Source organism: Scatophagus argus, chromosome 19, assembly GCF_020382885.2.
Source record: "Scatophagus argus isolate fScaArg1 chromosome 19, fScaArg1.pri, whole genome shotgun sequence".
NCBI classification, from domain to species: Eukaryota; Metazoa; Chordata; class Actinopteri; family Scatophagidae; genus Scatophagus; species Scatophagus argus.
The window spans coordinates 7,376,524-7,394,873 of NC_058511.1; the positions used below are offsets into that span (position 1 = coordinate 7,376,524).

General features: G+C 42.8%; 2 protein-coding genes across 3 annotated transcripts; both read right to left on the minus strand.

Moving 5' to 3' along the window:
* Positions 1-1,763: 1,763 nt before the first annotated feature.
* Positions 1,764-8,692, minus strand: LOC124050715 (prolyl endopeptidase-like). The gene is made up of 14 exons (XM_046373506.1): positions 8,505-8,692; positions 8,127-8,201; positions 7,097-7,230; positions 6,844-6,974; positions 6,070-6,279; positions 5,671-5,792; positions 5,479-5,584; positions 5,124-5,315; positions 4,814-5,011; positions 4,336-4,439; positions 4,006-4,237; positions 3,739-3,870; positions 3,466-3,622; positions 1,764-2,594 (listed from the first exon to the last, which is right to left on the minus strand). Exons 1-14 carry the CDS (start codon positions 8,544-8,546, stop codon positions 2,300-2,302), a joined length of 2,130 nt encoding a protein of 709 aa, XP_046229462.1. The 5' UTR covers positions 8,547-8,692; the 3' UTR covers positions 1,764-2,299.
* Positions 8,693-9,973: 1,281 nt separating this feature from the next.
* Positions 9,974-17,279, minus strand: LOC124050714 (prolyl endopeptidase-like). 2 transcript variants are annotated; one of them, XM_046373504.1, is made up of 14 exons: positions 17,079-17,279; positions 16,719-16,793; positions 15,965-16,098; positions 15,712-15,842; positions 15,379-15,588; positions 14,338-14,459; positions 14,146-14,251; positions 13,784-13,975; positions 13,464-13,661; positions 13,149-13,252; positions 12,749-12,980; positions 12,482-12,613; positions 12,210-12,366; positions 9,974-10,966 (listed from the first exon to the last, which is right to left on the minus strand). In XM_046373504.1, the coding sequence occupies exons 1-14, from the start codon at positions 17,244-17,246 to the stop codon at positions 10,672-10,674; spliced, it is 2,256 nt and encodes a 751-aa protein (XP_046229460.1). In that variant the 5' UTR covers positions 17,247-17,279; the 3' UTR covers positions 9,974-10,671. The 2 variants fall into 2 exon arrangements, with proteins under 2 accessions (XP_046229460.1, XP_046229461.1); XM_046373505.1 differs by lacking the exons at positions 16,719-16,793; positions 17,079-17,279 and adding an exon at positions 16,341-16,451.
* Between the last annotated feature and the right edge of the window lie 1,071 nt (positions 17,280-18,350).

Sequence of the window (18,350 nt, forward strand, 5' to 3'; positions counted from 1 at the left end):
AAGAAGTTTCGCCTTTCATCCTCTCATCTAGACTAGGCTAGTCTGACCAGCTCAGTGGTGTGGCAGACCTCCTCCTTGGTTGACGGATGGTTTTGTCACCGTCTGTATCCTCAAGACGCTATCCCATGCTTGTATGGGCTTCCCACGAATCACAATGAAGTTACCAACGGCCTGTTAATGGCCTTTGAACAGGGCTGTGTTTCAGTACTTGTCCTTCTGGATCTCAGTGCTGGATTTGATACTGTTGACCACCTGATTCTTTAACAGAGACTAGAAAATCAAATTGGTATAAATGGAACTGCTTTAAGCTTGTTCAAGTCCTATCTATCAGACATCACTTTGTACATGTACATCACAACTTGTCCATGCACACTAAAGTTAGCCATGGTGTTCCGCAAGGTTCTGTGCTTGGCCCGATCTGATTCACAATCTACATGCTCCCACTAGGCAATGTGATCAGAAAGCACTCTATAAATTTTCAGTTATGCTGACAACACCCAATTGTATTTATCAATGAAGCCAGATGAAAAAAATCAGTTAACACAACTGGATGACCCACAACTTTCTTCTATTGAACCCAGACAAAAATGAGGTTCTACTAGTTGGTCCAAAACATCTTAGACAATCTTTAGCTAATGATATAGCCTTTCATAATGGGCTAGCACCATAGTAAAGAACCTGGGTGCTAGCTTTGATCAGGACTTGCCTTTCAACACACACATAAAACAAATCTCGAGGACTGCATACTTCCACCTTCGTAACATTGCAAAAATCAGGCATGTCCTTTCCTTGCTGCTGAGACACTCATCCATGCTTTTATTACCTCCAGGCTGGATTACAGTAACTCTCCTTTGTCAGGATGCCCTATAAAGTCCCTCAGGACTCCGCAGCTCGTGTTCTGACTAAGACTAAGAGGCGTGACCACATTTCACCTGTGCTGGCCTCTCTCTCAGAGCAGGGGGACTCACTCATCATGTCCCATCACCAGTACAGCACTAACTCGCCCTCTCCCCCGGAGCTCTTGTGCTCCATCTTTTCTCAGCACTTCCGGAGCATGTTGTTGGATCTTCTACCTCGCCCTTCTGAGGCCTGGTACCGCTGCTGGATCCTGAGCCCTCTATGGCACTGCCTATGGCACTGCCTATTGCACTGCCACTTGCACATGCATATTTATGCTGCTATATGCTAAAACCGGTTTCTTTATTTAATTGTTTAGCTTATTTAAATGTCTAGTTTTATATTCTTTTTACATTCTATTTTTTTATTTAGCTTATATTTCTATTTTATTCAACTTTTTGTTTACCTTGTACTTTATATTTTTATATTCTTAGTCTACTTACTGCTCCCAGGACCTGAGTCCTAATTTCATACCATAAACATGTGAATGTGAGCTGGTATGACAATAAAGTTCTTTGATTCCTAATAGTGCTGCTGGATCCAGAACCCTCACCATGGCCCTGCCCGGATCCTGCTGCTCCTGCTCTGAAGTGTTCTCTCTATCCTCCCTGTCTCTCCTCTCTCGCTCTATCTCCCCCTCTCCTTTCTCTCTCAATCTTCCCGTCTCTCCTCTCCCCCCTCTCCCTCTCAGGCGGTCATAGCAGAAGGCTGTCTACACTGAGTCTGGTTCTGCTCGAGGTTTCTGCCTGTTAAAAGGAAGTTTTTCCTCGACACTGTCACCAAATGCTTACTCAGTGTGGGGTTTTGCCCTGGGACCTGTTTTTCTCTGATTCTCTTTTTTTTTTTTTTTGAATGTGTGTGTTGTTTACACACCTGTAAAGTGTCGAGATAACTGTGTTATAAATTGGCAGCTTAAATAAAATTGAATTGAATTGAATTGAACTGAATTGACAAAGATGGGGCGCCCCTCTGGCCCATCGTCAGCCGCATCAACTCAGTTACATACAACATTGCCAAACATGTAGCCAACATCTTGGTCCCCTCGGTGTGGAACACAAAGACAAAGACTGGTGCATGCAAAAGACTGCACACCACATACCCAGAAAATCAACCCGGTGTATGTGGTCCAATGCAACAAGGAATACCCAGACCTGTATACTGGTGAAACAAAACAACCAGTATACAAACGTATGACCCAACACAGAAGGCCTAACTGTGGTAACGACTGCACAGAGGCTAAATGCCTGTGCTCCCCACCAGCTGGTCAGACTAGCCTGGTCTAGTTTAGACGAGCTGATGAAGCCTCTTGGATGGGAGGCGAAACATCTTCAAAGACATATAACCAAGTCCAGTTGCATTTGTTTCCATCTCTTGAAACACGCACACACATTTGCGGTAAAGCTTATTTGACCCAGGAAATGTTGAGACACTTAGCAATAAAGGCGTAGGTGTCTGCCACCTCCTGGATGACCTTGTTGGTGGGCTTGCCTTGGCCGTGGCCTGACTTTGTGTCCACGAGGATGAACAGGGGGTTCGTCTGCTTGGGGCTGCGGCCTACAACGTATTGCAGGGTGGCGATGTACTTGAGGGAGTGGAAAGGCACCACGCGGTCATCATGGTCCCCTGTTAGCAGGAGCATCGCGGGGTACTGGACCCCGTTGTCTTCAGGGACGCGGACATTATGAAGTGGGGAGTACCTGGGAGAGAGTGTTAATGAAGAAATATAAACAACCCATATGTTGGTTTTGGGATACAAAAACCAAATATTTTAATAACTGATTAACTCAGAGATGGTATTCTCAAGTAAAAGAGTAATCATTTTGTCTGGAAATGCCTTAAAACCTTAAAAATATTTTTAATATATTTATTATCCAAGCCAAAAATGTTTAATTTACTACCATATTACAAAGAAAAGCAACCAGTTTTCACGTTGCAGAGACAGAGACCAGAGGATTTGTCAATTTTTCAAGCAATGAAAATGATTTGTTGATTATCAATATAGCTGCCTATTAATTTTGTGTCAGTCTATTAATCATTTGCCAGGTAAGTCACTGTTGAATCAACTGCTTTGGCTGAACGCTTCCTTGGTATGCTTAAATATTTAATTTGTAAAAATCTAATGAAGGAGGAAATTTCACCTAAAATGCAGAATAATCAAGAAGAGTACTTCAAAGAGATAATCTTTCACTGTGTGGGTAATTTTGTGCCACAGTTCTGAATGGGCCTTTCCATGGGTCGACTCCAGTGACACAGTTCAGTCAATGCTGTTACTTAGGTCATTAAACCAAAACTGTTGTAATTAGATATGTAATTCAGTATTTCATATATTGTTTTATAGCAGTTTGTTTTGCAGCACTTCACCTGAACAAAAATTAAAAAAAAAATAAAGTAAATTTATACACTTGTATGAAATTAACCAACAGCAAATGCTTCCTTCAGTGAGATAACTGATATGAATTCAGCATATTTTATACTCACACATTTAAAATATACAATATATTCTTGTTACTGAACACCCTGTTTATTGTCTCTTTGGGGATCCATAAAGGATTATTTTATCTTACTTACTTGATGAGCCAGTCAAACTGTTCTTTGTTATCTGAACAACCGTAGTCTGAGGTCCAGGCGTGGCCGATGGTGAACTTGTGGAACTTCAGCATGTCCATGACGCCCACCTGAGCCACCACACAGCCAAAAAGGTCAGGTCGCTGGTTTGCACAGGCCGCTGAAAGAGGAAACACACAGTCAGACACACCAGGGACTGACATCTGCACGGCTTCAAACTGTTCAAGGACTAATTTCAAAATTATTCTTGCACTGTATGTTCTTTAGCATACACACCTACAAGCAGGCCACCATTAGACATTCCATTTATGGTCAGCTTGGAAGGAGAAGTGTATCCCTCCTTGATGAGATATTCAGCTGCACACTGGAAGTCAGTGAAGCAGTTCTGTTTGCTGGCCAACATGCCAGCTGAAAGCAAAAATACAAAGTAAGTAAACTGCTGTTAAACATAAACGATTCTGCTCACCACCTGCTAAAGCAGGACTGAAAGAGAGGCAGGCAAACACCACATTAAGCCGGTGTGTGTTGTCCAAATCCCCTCACCTTTGTGCCAGGTCTGCCCATACTCCCCTCCTCCTCGAATGTTGGCAACAGCCAGGATTCCCCCCATATGTCTGACAAAGACGAGATGGGAAACGCTGTAACTTGGTGTGATGGAGTAGCTAAAACCACCATAGCCGTACAGAAAACCTGGATGGGAGCCATCCAATTTGATGCCCTTCTTGTGAACAATAAACATGGGGATTTGAGTGCCATCTTTGGAGGGATAGAAGACCTGGGATAAAGGAGAGGAAGACAAATCAAGGAAACATTTCTCCATAAACTTCTGGAAGAAGACTTTCAAACATCTACACAGTTCTTCAATTAGCTTACCTGGATGGTCTGGTAGTCAGAGGGGTTGAAGCCTTTGACGGTGACCTCTCTGAAGACGTGGGGCTGCAGCGGCAGCTTAGTCAGGTCACAGTGGTAGATGATGTCTGGATGAAAGAGGAGGAAAAACTGTCATCTCACTTGTTCCACAATGTTCATAACACTTTAATATGTGGGAAAACTATTTTTTTCAAGTACACACCCAAAAATTAAACCAAATGTACTGAGTTGTGCTGCAAGGTACAATACTCAAAACGCACATTTAATCCCACTGGCTTTAGAGAATTACGTGTTTAAGTTCACAACCATGTCACACAGCTCTGTCAGCTGTTTCTTGGTTGTTTTCTTGCATGTGCATTTAAAATCTCTGGACATTTTGCAGCACTCTTCAGCTCTTCCTCTTTAACTTTCCCACAGCAGCAAATGTTATAAAATGTCTTTCTACAACATCAACACAATCCGAGCGGTTACATTTTCATACCTGGGGAGAGGAAGGAGGTGAACTGGTAAAATATCTCGGAGTTGATCTTGCGCCCCGTGAAACCCACCACAGAGCCGACGTCAAGGGGGAAGGTCCTCAGCTCCTCCCCTGTGCTCAGCTGATACATTTTCAACACGTTCTTGACATCATGGAGGAAGCAAACAAACAGGTAGGTGGAGTACGTACAGGTGGCGAACACTGCAGATGGACACATGGCCAACAAAAACACAAAGTTGGTGACAGAATCTTTTTCAAACGCTAAATTCTCAAATTCCTGTAGTACAAGTCAGTGAGTGTTGCAGCAGCCCACCAATAACATCTTTGTCATGCTGAGGAATGAGCTCTTTCCAGTTGCTTTGGTCAGGGGAGGCAAAGTCGATGTTGATGAGGCGGTAACGTGGGGCGTCCAGGTTGGTCTTGAATGTGAACAGCGTGCCCTCATTGGTCACGTATTTGTACTCAGCGTCAAAGTTGTCAATTAGTTTCACCCACGGCAAAACTCCTGAACATAAGAGGATGAGTATTTGAGTTTACATGTGGAGAGAAAACTAACAGAAAGTTGTTAGATCTAACAACAATGTGACAAAAAATTGCACAGAAAATACAACACAAAAACCCATCAGTCTTAAAATAGTTGAAGACAATTGCAAGTTAGCTTAGCATACCTGTAATGCCCTGGGGAATGGTCTGAAGGTCACAATACCACAGTCTGTTGACAGGATTACAGCCTTCCCTGACAGTCAGCAGCACGTAGCGTCCATCATCTGATACCTGCAATAAACATGCAACAGCTAAACCTCATCTGAATATCAATTAACACATACACTCATACACATTTACAAACAAATAAACCATACCTCAGCTATACTGATCCACTTGGGGTGTTCAGGAAACTCAGCACACAGTACATCCTTAGACTGTGGAGTCCCCAAAACATGGTAGTACAGCTTCTGGTTCATATTGCTGTAGGTCTCTTTGCCTAGAAAAGGAAAAAAGAAAAAAAACAATTTACTCTCATCTTCGCTCCAAGTTGAGGCAAACAGACTTTGTTTGATTGGAGAGGTAAAAGTGTTTGAAATGGCAGGGTGTGGGTTGTGGGCAGAAACAACATTGACATATCAACAGCTGAGAAAGACAAACGTTATGAATTTCCTCACACTTAAAAAAACCTGTTTCTCAGTGATAGCAGTAGCAGCTAAAGCAAAGTTTAGTATTTGAGAAGGTATGAATGTATCTTAACAGTGTCTTGTCCTCACCAGTACTCTTGCCATCCTCGGTGGGGTAGGTGTTGTAGAAAATCCCCTTCCCATCATGAGTCCACGACAAGCAGCTAAACTTGACATGCACCAGGTGGTCCTCCAGAGGGATGGCACCTTTAACTTGCAGAAAGTGGATCTCCGTCCAGTCTGTACCACCAGTACAGGTGCCATACGCCAGGTACTCCCCATCCTCAGAGAATGAACAGCCTTTAAGTAATCATAGGAACAGAAACAGAACATGAACAAAGACACCAGGGAAAATTGACATTATTAAGCTGTCAATGTGAATCCTACACTATATGGACAAAAGTATTGGAACAGACAACTATTAAACCAAAAGCGACTTTAATGACATTGCATTCTAAACACACAGCCAGGGGGCTCAGAAGGGTCGCCGGTTTGATTCCCCCCCCCAGACTGGCAGGCAAAATTTGGGTGTGGTGGAGTGATTATTAATGCCCCCCTTCCATTAGCCGGCTGATGTGCCCTTGAGCAAGGCACTTTACCCCCAACTTGTACCCCCAATAGAGAATAAATCGCAGGGTATTTCCAGACATTACAAGAAAAAAATTCATAAATTCATGTGTACTGCAAATATATAATAGAAGTACAATTGAAAGAGCACAGAGTGCAAATGAAGAAAAGAATCCAGAAAAGCAGAAATACAAAAAATGCCCAAAAGCATAAAAGAACAATTAAGATAGTAACAACCAGTAATAAAATAAAACCAGTGCTAAAAAATGTATATTTCACAACAGTCTTCACTGGTACCTTGGAGGGCAACAGTCCCATCTTCAGAAAACGTGTTTGGATCCAAGAAGACTATGGGCTCGGCATCCAGGCTCTCCTGCATATACATCACACTATGGTTTTGGAGACCTGAGTTGTAGAAGTGAAAGTACCTGAAAGTGAGGGGAGACACGATTAAAGACCTTCACAGGCACAAGCTCCTGGAAACCAAATGTGGAATATTAATCCAGCTAGATGGTACATCCACTAGATGTTCTGTTGAGGCTCGCCTCACCTGCTCCCCCTCTTGAAGGGACAGCTATACTTGGGGTAGTCATACAGCTCAGTCATGCGATTCTTGAACAGGTCTCGCACCTCACAGCTCTCCAAGAACGGCAGAGTCAGCTGGTTCTGAGCACTGACAAAGTCCTGGTGGAAGAAGACACAACACCAATAAAGCAAGTTATCCAGATCACTCATAAACAGGCTTTTGGAAAAGGCCCTTTGTGATATCAGCAAAGCCTTAAGATGGTAGTGGTTATCAGTGCCACATCCTAATGTCCTGAACTAACACTACAAGCACCAATATGTTTAAAACAGTATGGCAAGAATGACTTCAAACAAAATTCTAAAGCAAGAGATTTACCAAGTAGGCTGTGGTTAACATTTGGGCAACACATCCACACAAGCACGATTTCATTTAAAAAGCTTTTAAACAAATCTTTGTCCAAACAAGCATTTTGGGATTGTATTGGCTTTACAGCAGAATCACCCATTTTCTTTCTGGTAGAATTGTAGAATTAATGTAAAACAGTAGAACAGTCCCACAGCCGTTAAACATGGGATTTGCTCCAACAATACTTAGGCTCATGAGCAAAATAAATACACTGTATTATATGAAACGTGTTGGTGGTATGACGAACAACCCCCCTCCAAGAAGGTCATCAACACTGCACAGAAAATCTGCGGCCCTCCACCCTCCCTGAAGGACATCTACATCTTCCACTGCAAACCAAATACTCATCCAACCATGTCCTTATGGAGCTTTGCTTTGTGCACTGGGGCACAGTCATGCTGGAATAGAAAAGGATCTTCAACAAACTGTTGACACAAAGTTGGAAGCATAGCATTGTCCAAAATGTGTTGGTATGCTGAAGCATTAAGATTTCCCTTCACTGGAAGTCAGGGGCCGAGCCCAAACCCTGAGAAGCAGGCCTATACTACACCTGAATTCAGTAAGGTGTGGCATGTGGAATAAGGTGTGTCGCAATACTTTATATATATATAGTGTATGTCAATAAAAAGGGGAAAGGATTAAGATTTACCCGTGTTTTTTCACTGCCCGGGTCCTCCAGCCAGCTGTACGCATCTGGCACTTTGTGGCCATGATAGTCATCCACCTGTGCAGGTGAAAGGGTAATGACAGTTAACTAGGGTTTGCAAAAACAAGACAGACTTCTGCTGCTGAGCTGAATCGCCCAGGCTGACTAACACTGTTAACCAGATTGCAAAGAAAATGTTAGTTAATATGACAACTCAAAGCTGCAGTCTGGGTTCGCAAACCAGGCTAACCGAACAGATATGGTAATAAAGCAAACGCTCATTTCAATGAATGAAAAAGGTCGGTGGTTAAGCACATTTATTTATCATTATTATTATTATTATTAGAACGCTAGGCTAGTAAGGTAGCCACATTCACTTACAGCTGCATCGTCACGGTGAGCGTCTGGATACTGGAAAGCCATCTTGGAGGTCAGTTTTTGAGAACTGTGGAGCAAAGAAAGCTGTCTCAGAGACTGAAATACAGGTTCTGAAATGAACCTCTGAATCCTGTAACACACCCATTGAAAGCGATGTGCCTTTGGGCATAAAAGATGCTCTGCTCACATACAGCCAACGAGCACTTTGAAGAGAATATCGCTGATTGAGCAGCTGAAATACGATTGCGCCCCCTATGGACAAAAAACGAGAACAGACGATAATAGAAGAGAAGCGGAACAACGTAGGCAACGTGCATTAGCAAGAAACATAAACGACGTGGAATCGAGGCCAGATCTCTTCAGTTCTTATCTCATTTAACCTTTTAAACTCATTTAGTATTCTAATTTTTTTTGTCAAAGATTAAAGTCCCCTGATTTTTTGAATTGTATGTATCGTTCAAAATATGGTTTATTATAACTCGGGGTTGCAACTGCTTGGTTGTTTTCATGTAGTTCTTCTACTTACTCATTTATGTCAATCGATTAGTGTCATTGTTGTGACCACCAATTTGACAACCAGACGATATTCATTTTACTGTCACGGAGGACCACGATTACATTTAAGAAATTGGAACCAGAGAATCTTTGGATTATTTCCTTCTTTAAAAACGACTCAAAACGATTCATTGAAATGGTAGTTATTTTCTGTCAAGCGACCCATTAATTAATCAATCAGTTAATGGAGTAACAACTGCAGCTCAGATCACATGTGTTACTGAATTACTTTTTTAAGGCAGGAGCACCAAAATATTAACTAGATGTGTGAAAATTAGGAACTTTTTCTTTAAAAGGCAAAGTTTACGTTTATAATAAAATAAAACATGTAAGTTATGTACAGTAACGGCCTTTAACTTAATTTTAATTTTCAGCTTATGAAGTTTATGTTTTTTTTATTTTTAATTTAAAAAATATATATACAGATAATATTGATGAAAACGCTGGGCTTCATCTTATATTTTTTTGTGACATTAATTTACATACCAAAACAACTTTGAAAGACAAAAAAAGTCAGGTTGAGGACATGAAATTTGAGGAGTCTTAAAAGTAATTTTACTCAAACAACAATAAACACGGAAGGGGACCCTCTGTCGGACCACCCTCATTTTCTGCAGGGTTTGTCAGTTGAACTCAAATGATATTGAATACTTTGGATTTTTACATAAATACATACACGTACCACTGTCTGAGTGTATTTTAGAACTCCAACAGGTCTGGCTTGTTTAATAGTCAGTTAGAAAAACGTATTCTCAAGATCTTCAGTTGCTTTACAGCAATGTTTTATGTGCAATTCAGTTCTTAAAGCATGTAACACAAAAGAAAGCTACCGTCAACTTTACTTCCAATGGCTGCTAATGATGGCCTCTTCTTTTTTAATGTATTAACTTCATCACAGAACAAACAGGCGAGATTAGTCACTGTGTAAAAAGTTGTTTATTGTAGTTGTGGCATTGTGTTCTGTTCCCCATCACAGGTAAACATTCAGAACATGTCAAGAGGTAGAAATCATTATCAGGGTTTTTTATTTTTGCAAATTTCTGCACTCTCTGTCGACTGGGAACATCATTTGCACTGTGCTGTCTTGTCAGATCTGCACGTTGAAATCACTGGACATCTTACAGCCTCCATCCTTAGCGCAAATGAAAAATAAATAATATGCATCGGGCTGAAGCACCCAGAGGACTCAGAGATAATCTACAAATAAACACTTGCCACTATGGCCTCATCACTGTAACTGCAGGCTGGATGATTACTGTAATGATGACACTCATCACTGATAATGTAGACATTCTTTTACCTCATTAGAACTACAAACAAGGCCTACATGATAGCTATAAGTGCTGCAAGTTGGCTTAGACTTGTGTCTCAGGGGAGAGAGGGAAGGATGAAATTGCACAAACACAGAGAAAAGAAAAAGAGGATACAGTATGAGTAGCTGGGTTAACATGAGTTTAAAGATCCTGTAAGTGTAAACCTGGTTTGTAACCTTTATAACCATGTGAACAGCATTTTAACAAGGATTTCGGGAAAAAAACAAAACAAACAAACAAACCCAAAAAAACCCACATACACACACTCACACATTTTTTTGGGGGGAGGGGGGGGGGTCAGCTTATTTGACCCAGGAAATGTTGAGACATTTAGCGATAAAGGCGTAGGTGTCTGCCACCTCCTGGATGACCTTGTTGGTGGGCTTGCCTTGGCCGTGGCCTGACTTTGTGTCCACGAGGATGAACAGGGGGTTCGTCTGCTTGGAGCTGCGGCCTACAACGTACTGCAGGGTGGCGATGTACTTGAGGGAGTGGAAAGGCACCACGCGGTCATCATGGTCCCCTGTTAGCAGGAGCATCGCGGGGTACTGGACCCCGTTGTCTTCTGGGACGCGGACATTATGAAGTGGGGAGTACCTGGGAGAGAGTGTTAATGAAGAAATATAAACAGCCCATATGTTGGTTTGGGATACAAAAAACAAATATTTTAATAACTGATTAAATCAGTAATCGCTGAGTGAACTGCTTTGGCTGAACACTTCCTCTGCATGCTAAAATATTTAATTTCCTTTCCATGGGTCAGCTCCAGTATCACAGTACAGTCATTAAACCAAAACTGTTGTAACTCAGTATCTCACATACTGTTTTACAGCAGAGGTGTACCAATTCGCACCCCCCTAAAAAAACCCTTTTCTAAAATAAAACGTTAACCTTTAGGTGTTACGATCAGCTTACCTGTAACAAACATGAAAATACAGTTACGATCAGGTGTGCTCTCTGAAGCGAGGACACGTGGCCTCACTCATCATGTGCTGACTACTGCTTCTGCACTACTGGCGTCAGTTACTGGTTCCCAGTCTAGTGTAAGGCTTAGAGTGCCCTCTACTGACCAAGCTGAACTTAGCAAGAACGTACATACATTGTGATAAAGTAATAAAGGTAAGTCACGCAGTAGTTTCCTTTAGTTTCTCACATATAAAGCCCTGAACAGTCAGGCACCATCATATCTTAAAGAGTTGACAGTTCCCTACTATCCCACCAGAGCTTTGCATTCCCAAAATGCAGGGCTGCTTGTGGCTCCTAGAGTCCTCAAAAGTAGATCGGGAACCAGAGCCTTCAGTTATCAAGCTCCTCTACCATGGAACCATCTTCCGGTTTCAGTCTGGGAGGCGGACACCCTCTCTACATTTAAGAGTAGACTAAAACCTTTCCTGTTTGATAAAGCTTATAGTTAGGGCTGGCCGAGGCTGGCCCATAGTTATGCTGCTATAGACTTAGACTGCCGGGGGTCCTCCTACCATGGCTGCCCATCTTGAGCCAGGGTCTGATCTGAGGTTTCTGCCTTCTAAAAGGGCAGTTTTTCCTCGTCACTGTCGCCAAGTGCTTGCTCAAGGGGGAATGTTGGGTTCTCTATATTACAATTCAAAAAATAAACTGAATTGAGTTGAATTTCTTTGTCAAAATGTAATGGGGGTCAAATATTTATCTGTCTTTTTAAACACACAGTGCTACACTTATTTCATCCCCAGATCACCACAGCCACAGACCACAGGAAATGCTTCCTTCAGTCAGGTAGCTGATATGAATTCAGCATATTTTACTGAACACCCTCTCAATCCTCTCTTTGGGGATCCATAAAGGATTATTTTATCTTACTTACTTGATGAGCCAGTCAAACTGTTCTTTGTTATCTGAACAACCGTAGTCTGAGGTCCAGGCGTGGCCGATGGTGAACTTGTGGAACTTCAGCATGTCCATGACGCCCACCTGAGCCACCACACAGCCAAAAAGGTCAGGCCGCTGGTTTGCACAGGCCGCTGAAAGAGGAAACACACAGTCAGACACACCAGGGACTGACATCTGCACGGCTTCAAACTGTTCAAGGACTAATTTCAAAATAATATGCACTGTATGTTCTTTCAGCATACACACCTACAAGCAGGCCACCATTAGAGCCTCCATTTATGGTCAGCTTGGAAGGAGAAGTGTATCCCTCCTTGATGAGATATTCAGCTGCACACTGGAAGTCAGTGAAGCAGTTCTGTTTGCTGGCCAACATGCCAGCTGGAAGCAAAAATACAAAGTAAGTAAACTGCTGTTAAACATAAATGATTCTGCTCACCATCTGCTAAAGCAGGACTGAAAGAGAGGCAGGCAAACACCACATTAAGCCGGTGTATGTTGTCCAAATCCCCTCACCTTTGTGCCAGGTCTCCCCATACTCCCCTCCTCCTCGAATGTTGGCAACAGCCAGGATTCCCCCCATATGTCTGACAAAGATGAGTCGTGAGACACTGTAGCTTGGTGTGATGGAGATGTTAAAACCACCATAGCCGTACAGAAAACCTGGATGGGAGCCATCCAATTTGATGCCCTTCTTGTGAACAATAAACATGGGGATTTGAGTGCCATCTTTGGAGGGATAGAAGATCTGGGATAAAGGAGAGGAAGACAAATCAAGAAACATTTCTCCATAAACTTCTGGAAGAAGACTTTCAAACATCTACACAGTTCTTCAATCAGCAATTCCATTCAATTTCTTGCTAGAAATCCTGACATTCAAAATCCAACTCTGAAATGTGCTGAGATCTGCACTTACCTGGATGGTCTGGTAGTCAGAGGGGTTGAAGCCTTTGACGGTGACCTCTCTGAAGACGTGGGGCTGCAGCGGCTGCTTAGTCAGGTCACAGTGGTAGATGATGGCTGGATGAAAGTTCACAACCATGTCACACAGCTCTGTCAGCTGTTTCTTTTTGGTTGTTTCCTTGCATGCGCATTTAAAATCTCTGGATATTTTGCAGCACTTACTTCTTTTAACTCTTCAGCTCTTCCTCTTTAACTTTCCCACAGCAACAAATGTTATAAAATGTCTTTCTACAACATCAAGACAACCCAAGCGGTTACATTTTCATACCTGGGGAGAGGAAGGAGGTGAAATAGTAGAAGATCTCAGAGTCGATCTTGCGCCCCGTGAAACCCACCACAGAGCCGACGTCAAGGGGGAAGGTCCTCAGCTCCTCCCCTGTGCTCAGCTGATACATTTTCAACACGTTCTTGACATCATGAAGGAAGCAAACAAACAGGTAGCTGGAGTACGTACAGGTGGCGAACACTGCAGATGGACACATGGCCAACAAAAACAGAAAGTTGGTGACAGAATCTGATGACGCTAAACTCTAAATGCTAAATTCTCAAATTCCTATAGTACAAGTCATGATTGTTGCAGCAGCCCACCAATAACATCTTTGTCATGCTGAGGAATGAGCTCTTTCCAGTTGCTTTGGTCAGGGGAGGCAAAGTCGATGTTGATGAGGCGGTAACGTGGGGCGTCCAAGTTGGTCTTGAATGTGAACAGCGTGCCCTCATTGGTCACGTATTCGTACTCAGCGTCAAAGTTGTCAATTAGTTTCACCCACGGCAAAACTCCTGAACATAAGAGGATGAGTATTTGAGTTTAAATGTGGAGAGAAATTATAAAACTAACAGAAAGTTGTTAGATCTAACAACAATGTGACAAAAAATTGCACAGAAAATACAACACAAAAACCCATCAGTCTTAAAATAGTTGAAGACAATTGCAAGTTAGCTTAACATACCTGTAATACCCTGGGGAATGGTCTGAAGGTCACAATACCACAGTCTATTGACAGGATCACAGCCTTCCCTGAGAGTCAGCAGCACGTAGCGTCCATCATCTGATACCTGCAATAAACATGCAACAGCTAAACCTCACCTGAATATCAATTAACACATACACTCATACACATTTACAAACAAATAAACCATACCTCAGCTGCACTCATCCACTTGGGGTGTTCAGGAAACTCAGCACACAGTACATCCTTAGACTGTGGAGTCCCCAAAACATGGTAGTACAGCTTCTGGTTCACATTGCTGTAGGTCTCTTTGCCTAGAAAAGAAAACAATATACTCTCATCTTCGCCCAAAAGATATTTGAAGTAGCAGGCTGTCGGGAGCAGAAACAACAATGAAAGGCAAACGTTAAAAATTTCTCACACTAGTAGTAGCAGCTAAAGTAAATTGAGAATTTGAGAACGTTCACGAGAGGACCAGAGGGCGTGTTCCAGATCAGACTCTGCAGCCTCCCAGGGAAGGTCTACACCACGGTGCTGGAAAGGAGAGGAATAATGCGGTTTTTGCCCTGGCAGTGAAACACTGGACCAGCTCTATAGCCTTGCAAGGGTACTCGAGGAGGCATGGGAGTTTGTTCATCCAGTCTACATGTCTTTGATTTGGGGATTTTTGAAAGGCATAAGAACATGTCCCCCTAACCATCCTGTGGGGGGGGGGGGGGGGGGGGGGGGGTCCTCTGGAAATCTGGAGAGGATGGCCTGTTGTGGGCCATCCAATCTCTGTAGGCTTAATCTCTGGCCTTAGGATTCCTTCTCTGCTTTTTGCAGATATTGCAGTCCTACTGGCGTCATTGAACAGTGACCTCCAGCTCACACTGGGGCGGTTTGCAGCCGAGTGCGAAGCGGCTGGCATGAAGATCAGTACCTCTAAGTCTGAGCCACGGCTCTCAGCTGGAAAAGGGTTGAGTGCCCACTCTGGGTCAGAGGGGAGTTGCTGCCTCTCGCTGGGTTGGTGTTCCAGGCATGTCCATTTGGGAGGAGACCCTGGGGCAGAGCCCAGGACATGATGGAGAGACTAAATCTCTCTCCCCCAGACGAGCTGGTGGAAGTGGCCAGGGAGAGGATGGTCTGGGCTACTATGCAGAGACTGTTGCCCCCGTGGCTCAGACCCGGATAAGTGGAAGAAGACGAAGACAAAGAAGGTATGAATGTATCTTAACAGCGTCTTGTCCTCACCAGTACTCTTGCCATCCTCGGTGGGGTAGGTGTTGTAGAAAATCCCCTTCCCATCATGAGTCCAGGACAAGCAGCTAAACTTGACGTGCACCAGGTGGTCCTCCAGAGGGATGGCACCTTTAACTTGCAAAAAGTGGATCTCCACCCAGTCTGCCCCGCTGGCGCTTGTGCCATACGCCAGGTACTCCCCATCCTCAGAGAATGCATAGCCTTTAAGTAATCATAGGAACAGAAAAAGAAAATGAACAAAGTCCAGGGAAAGCTAGCATTCTTTGTTAGCTGCTAATATGGATGCTATAGCAGGCTATGAAAATTTATCTGTTATTATTATACCTTGGAGGGCAACAGTCCCATCATCAGAAAATGTGTTTGGATCCAAGAAGACTATGGGCTCGGCATCCAGGCTCTCCTGCATATACATCACACTATGATTTTGGAGACCTGAGTTGTAGAAGTGAAAGTACCTGAAAGTGAGGGGAGACACAATTAAAGACCTTCACAGGTACAAGCTCCTGGAAACCAAATGTGGAATATTAATCCAGCTAGATGGTACATCCACTACATGTTCTGTTGAGGCTCGCCTCACCTGCTCCCCCTCTTGAAGGGACAGCTATACTTGGGGTAGTCATACAGCTCAGTCATGCGATTCTTGAACAGGTCTCGCACCTCACAGCGCTCTAAAAATGGCAAAGTCAGCTGGTTCTGAGCACTGACAAAGGCCTGGTTGAAGAAGACACAACACCAATATAGCAAGTTCAGATCACTCATTCATTTTAAAAGTTTTCAAACAAGAACAAGCTTTGCAGCAGAATCACCCCTATTTTTCAAGGTATAATTCATGTACAACAGCCGTTGAACAAGGATTTGCTCGAACAACGGCTGTGACAGCATTTAAAATGCTGAATTCAACTGCACAACATTTACTAAAATAACAAACAAATAAAACAACGCCTGTCCTTAACCTCAGTTAGTCAATCTGCTGTGCTGTTTTTCTTCCGGGAACGTGAAACGTATTAGGAGTGTGACGAATCAGGAAAGGAACGCAAGGTGGATAAGAACCAATCACGAAGCGAACGTGGGTGTCTCCGTTACTCCCCTCCAAACTAAAAGGCAACACCGAAGCTCTCAAATTAAAACTGGGTCACCAGCGTTTGGAAATGTCTCCGTTTCCTGGCTTCTAAAACGCTGCAATAATGTAAACGAAATGAGCAATCGTAGAAGATATATTTTTTCAAACTAAAACGTATTAACATGGGTGTAGCCCTAGGCAAAAAATCATGTTTGCTAAATCACATTCTAGCTACATATGTCAATAGAAACAGAAAAGGATTAAGATTTACCCGTGTTTTTTCACTGTCCGGGTCCTCCAGCCAGCTGTACGCATCTGGCACTTTGTGGCCATGATAGTCATCCACCTGTGCAGGTGAAAGGGTAATGACAGTTAACTAGGGTTGGCAAAAACAAGACAGCCTTCTGCTGCTGAGCTGAATCGCCCAGGCTGGCTAACACTGTTAACCAGATTGCAAAGAAAATGTTAGCTAATATGAAAACTCAAAGCTACAGTCTGGGTTCACAAACCAGGCTAAGCTAATAGGCATGCTAACAAAGCAAACGCTCATTTCAATGAATGAAAAAGGTTGATGATTAAGCATCCCGGCTTATTAGAACGCTAGGCTAGTAAGGTAGCCACATTCACTTACAACTGCATCGTCACGGTAAGCGTGTGGATACTGGAAAGCCATCTTGGAGGTCAATTTTCGGGAACTGCGGGGCAAAAAAAGCTGTCTCACTGAGTGAAATAGTGGTTTAGAAATGACCCTCTGAATTCTGTAAAACATCAACTTAGGGGGGGCTATGGCTTTGGGCATAAAAGATGCTCTGCTCACATACAGCCAACGAGCACTTTGAAGAGAATATCGCTGGTTGCCATGTGAGCAGCTGAAATTCTATTGCGCCCCCTATGGACAAAAAACGAGAACAGGCAACGTGCATTAGCAAGAAACATAAACTATGTGGAATCGAGACCAGAACTCTTCAGTTCTTATTTCATTTAACCCTTTAAACTCATTTAGTATTCTAATGTACAGGCTTGTTTTCATCTTTTTGTCATCATGAATGACTCTGTGATTAATTAAACTATGGTTTGACATGTTGCTACAGTTGCACAGGATACATTTATGCTACTTCAGCTAATTAAAAGCAACTTGTAGCAAATTTAACAGTTAATTCTGAAAACCTTATGCATGTGATATGTGAATTAGACATAAAGGTTCAGAAATTTATAGTTACTTTTTTGTGTGTGTGTGTGTGTGTGATTCAACATGATGCAACATCAACTCTCAAACAACTGACAAATTACTGTGGCTGAATTTTGTTCTTCTTGGAGCATTCCAGTGACTTATTATTTGACAGTATTTAGGGGATGGTATCAATCTAATTATTCAGTTATGGCAAAGTTCATATACAAGTAACTCTATGCTCTATGCAACATTTTTGCACTTTTTCAAGTCGTGCAGGGAAAACAGAAGTTGTAAATAGTGATATTGCACCTTTAATTAAAGGTTATCTGAGTCCACTGGGAATCTCCATCACCCCCTCTTATCTTTGTGACAGAGGAGGTTAGAGGTCAGCCCTTCATTCTTCTTTCTTTCTGCTCATCAACTTCCCTCCCTTCCTTCCTCTCCATACTTAATCAATCAGTCCTGATTTGTCCATCATTATCACTGGCACCTACTCTTACACAATGACTGATAGTGTTAGATAAAGCACACTGAGGCAGCACATAACTCGAGGAAATGAGTGGATCCACTGAAGTAAATGCAAAAGTATGTTCCCAGAAGTGGTCCATATTATTGAATGGTTGCTAACAGGGGCAATCTTGCTGAATGTGTTGTGTTACACCACTGTGATGCCACATAGTGACTGTAAGTCATCCTACAGCTATGCAGATAAGAGCCTTGGAACAGGGTTAA